Here is a 4,534-nt window from a genome sequence, read left to right on the forward strand (position 1 = left end):
TCGCTTTAAGATTAAGTAAGAGCTATATAAAGGCTTGTCAGAATGAATTCTAATGTGCCATGAGACACTTTGCATACTCTTAAATATGCAAAATGTGTCTTGGCACTCTCAAATTCATTCTGACAAGCCTTTATATAGCTCTTATTTAAACTCCTACTTTATTTTTAGGGAGCAGGTACTCAGAGATACTCTTTCAATGGAGGCGACAAAGGGCAGTGTTTATTGATTTCGTTCTGACATGGGAGGGAAATAAAGAAACACAAAACAGAAGAGCAATCAAAAGTGGAAGCTTGTTTAATATTGCTCTACCATCATCCTGAAAGGCATAATAATGTGAGTTACACATCTGAACTGATTGGAGTTACAGAATCATATCTCCTTTTTGCATTTAACAATATATACAATATAAAATAAATACATTTACACAAATGGACATTGGCTGGAGCACACAGTATGGTACACATCACAAAAATATACAATTGATTGCTTTACAGATGTGAAGCCCATCTACAGCTATAGACATGGTTTTATTATTATTATTATTCTTTTTACTACTGGCTATAATGCAACTCCTGGATTATTATAAGCAGTTTAAATTTTTTGTCCTTTTACGATCTTTGCACATAAGACTGCCATAAAATGTTTTCCTAGGCAGGTAAACAGAGACGCTTAAATAATTAAAATACAATCACCAACACCCATTTTCTCTTCTATAAGAAAAATAGCAGTTTTAAATTTTTTATATCTTTTATGTTATCATTTAAATGCAAAATAGTGGAATAAATACAACAATCTGATCTGATTGAAACACAAGTGTAACCACCGGTAGTCACACAATCATATTGCTTTAAATAAGAACAAACCGAAAAGAAGCAAAATAAAAATTAAAATCATATGGCTAAAACATACACCTTTATGACTTTCCAAAACTTCACATTAAGTAAATGGTCTTGCTTGAAACTTGACAAAACTTACCTCAAGCGAGGCTTTGAGCAGAGTGTTCACCCCAAAGCCCGTTCCGGTCTTGCAGCTCTCCATTTAGGTTGTGTTTCCTACTTGAGATGCTCGTTTGACTTAAAAACTAAAAACTGTACTTCCTTCTTTTCACAAATCATCTCGTGTTTTCAGTTGGTTAGCTCTTACTTCTGAAGCCCAAGTACTTTAATGTGATATAGTAAAAACAATGTATATATTGTCTGTATTTTATTTATATATAGTGTGGTTGAATAGTAGCAACTTAAACCCTGCACAGACTTTCTGGAAAAAAATCTTTTTAAACACTTACATATATAAATAATCTTATAGAATCAGCACCTTTTTTTTTTTTCCCAGGAGTTGGATTTTCTGTTGTTATTTTTAAAGGGATGTGCCAATTTCTGAACTCCTATCACAGCTATAAATTTCAAGTTATTGACCATCTGAATGAATTGCTAATGATGATTTATCTAGAATCACACTACAGTCACTTCTCTACTGAGAAACCACAATCTACAATATAGTCCCATATAGCTAATGATAGATACACAGTATTCCTAGCATTAGGTTGATGAAACATCAACCCCAGGTATTTTGTTTAAAGCACACAAAGTAGCAATAGTTTTGGAAACGTGTCCGCACCAAAAAGTTTTGCAACAACACAGAGCGAGTTAATAACAACGTCTGAGAGATGATTGAGTGAAAGCCATATATACAGCATTTAAAAATTAGACTTATCTATATTCTTGAAATATTCAAAGTTTTATTTCTAAGCTATACATTGGTATTCTATAATAAACCATTAAAGAAATTATTCCTTGTTTTGAAAATATTATTATGATTTTGATGTGTATCTGTTCATAATGAATACTTGTTTGGAGTTTCAATCTCTTAATTATTATTAGGAAGAACCTTATTACTGGTAAGGAATAGAATATACTACTGTAGTCTCCTGAGGAATTGTACATCCAATATTGTCTCTAATTCTACCCTGTGTCTAAAAGCACACACCACAAGAATCCAAACACCACAAGAAGAACAAGACAACAGTCTCAGAATGCAACATAAAATTCCGGAAAGCACAGCAAACATGAAACATTGAAAAGCTGAACTACATTTCTTTTGTTTGTAAGGGTTACAATTTTAATTACATCTGTGTACATAGAATAAGACTGTTCACATAGTACAGGGAGCAGCTACTAACACTGGTCCATCGGTACAGCGTTTGATGGAGGTTACTGTCATTGGTTATTCAGCGAGTGTGGATTTGGGGGGCATCTAATTGATTTCTTCCTTAGATTACACCTCTTAACAGTCTGGAACCTGACTGACTTTCTTGCTGTGACAATACTGGTTGAAAGCAGATATATTGGCTTAGCTCTTGGTAAAAACTGCAGATTAATTTAAACCAACATTCCTAAATGAACAAACTTGTGTAGATAGGTTTTAGAATTTGGTCAGGCGTCTGTCGTCTTCAATGATCTTTTTGTTGTTGTTGTTGTTCAAATGCTGGCCTTTGCCTTATTGCCTTTTAAATGTGTAGTGGCTCACAGCTCCTTCTGGGGCAAGGTCTGTAACTTTGCAAACAGGCAGTAACTCGTTCCTAACCACCGTGGCAGCTAGAAATCATATGGCAACTGTACCTCCCAGAAAGAGAGGTACACTCCTGAAATTCTACGGATCTGGACTCCACGGGCAGCGCTTACGTACGTGACTACCCGGAGTCACTGGGTGTAATCTAATCCTTCGTGTCAGTGAACATTTAGGTAAACTGGAGCTCGTGTTAAGAAATTGATGTTTGGGACCAGACTGGCACACAACATAAATTGCATCCGTGATAATATGCACCTTCCCTTCAACTATTGCTTGAGTAAGTTAAATTCCCATATTAATAAATGGCTGAAAAGTGGTAAAGCTGGTACAAAAAAATCTCCATTTGTAAGAAGAAACGAAACATTTTTAAAAATCTTCCTTCAGGATTCATTTGTCCTTCATTATTGTTCATAATTGTTCAAAGCCAGCACAAAATTGCAGTATTCTTATTTTTCTTTAGTATTGCATGAATGAATAAAGCTTAAACTATTCCCTGAAAAAGTTACATAGTAGCTAAACTAACAAATACCTGGAAGACTTGAAAAAACAATTAAGGAATCAAATGGCTGTAACTGATCTAGATGGAAAAGTAATGATAAGAAGCAGCCGATGCCACCTTGCTTAAGCTGTCTAATTAGAGGCTGCTCCCATGACATCTAATACTGCACTCAGTCAATTCCTGTATGTCGCACTGCACTTTAGGTACGTTGGTTCTGTCTCTGATTCCTTAGTCATTGGGGACATTATGGTTCACAATAAGTTCACTGGCATCCATATTATGGATTAACATCCTTTGGCAGGGCTGGCTTCCTTCTCTCTTCAATTAGAGACCTCTTTTAAAAGTTCAGCAGCAGAAGGGAAGGAGGAAGGGAGGGAGGGAAAGAAAGGAAAGGAAGAAAAATTTCCTTACGGCTAAAGCTATTTAAAATTTAGAGGAAAAGGAAAGGATGACAAGAGAGGGAGGAGAATAGGGGGAGGGAGGGAAGGAGAGAAGGAGGGAGGGAGGGAGAGAGGAAGGAAAGAAAAGGAAAGAAGGAAGGAAGGAAGGAAGAAAAGGAAAGGATGAGAAGAGAGGGAGGAGGATAGGGGGAGGGAGGGAAGGAGAGAAGGAGGGAGGAAGGGAGGGAGGAAGGAAAGAAAAAGGAAGGAAGGAAGGAAGGAAGGAAGGAAGGAAGGAAGGAAGGAAGGAAGGAAGGAAATGAGTGAGAGAGAGAAGAAACCACTAATCAAGGAAGCTGAGCGCGAGAGAGAAGAAACCACTAATCAAGGAAGCCAAAAAATGAGGATAAGGAGGTGTAAAGAAAGAAGGAAAAAAGTTAAGAGGAAGAAAAATGAGAAAAGAAAAAAAAAAAGATGTGATCAGGTAGAAAGAAATTCATCAGGAAGATACGGAGAAATCTGAAAGCTGCTTCGTAGTCTTGCTGCTAAATTATCAGTGCAGTCTTTGTTGATTTTTGATGGTGTTAACTAAACTCTAAGTTTCTTCGACATCACTCTTGGGTTTATTTTCCCTCTTTTGGCGTGCAGGATAGGAAGGCCCAGGAAAACTTTTAGTCAGACCTTGGCCTCCAGCATTTCCAAAAAAAGTTTGTGCATGGGCACTTTGCCTTCTAGTTTGATGCTGTAGAAATGCTGCACGGCCTTGGTGGAGGTCTGCCGCAGGAGGGGGAGTGTCATCAGCATCTTGCCCGCCCGGCGGGGGTCTTCCACGTGCTGGCCGGCTTCGTAATCCTGCAGCGCCTCATGCAAGACATCCTGAAGCTTCTGGACGGCCTCCACGTCTTCTATGTGCATGGAGTCTGTGCGACAAAGCAAAGAATACAGACACTGATATTAATCATAAAAGTCCATGTCTATTAGAGAGCTATGAAAGTTAAAGATTATTCCCGAACTTCTCTAAGCTCTAAGCTGTGGTTTGCTCAGGGTCTCACCATTTCAAACTCTCTCTTTTTATTTTGGTCTAAAT

General features: G+C 37.6%; 1 protein-coding gene across 1 annotated transcript in view; it reads right to left on the minus strand.

Annotated features, from left to right (window-relative positions):
• Positions 1 to 3,862: 3,862 nt before the first annotated feature.
• ESRRG (estrogen related receptor gamma) overlaps positions 3,863 to 4,534 on the minus strand; it is a 412,482-nt gene continuing 411,810 nt past the window's right edge. Inside the window, exon 7 of the mRNA XM_006916223.2 lies at positions 3,863 to 4,367. Coding sequence (XP_006916285.1) covers positions 4,123 to 4,367 — 245 coding nt within the window. The 3' untranslated portion in view covers positions 3,863 to 4,122. The remainder of the gene's footprint in view (positions 4,368 to 4,534) is intronic.

Source organism: Pteropus alecto, unplaced genomic scaffold (genome assembly GCF_000325575.1).
Source record: "Pteropus alecto unplaced genomic scaffold, ASM32557v1 scaffold65, whole genome shotgun sequence".
Lineage (NCBI taxonomy): Eukaryota > Metazoa > Chordata > Mammalia > Chiroptera > Pteropodidae > Pteropus > Pteropus alecto.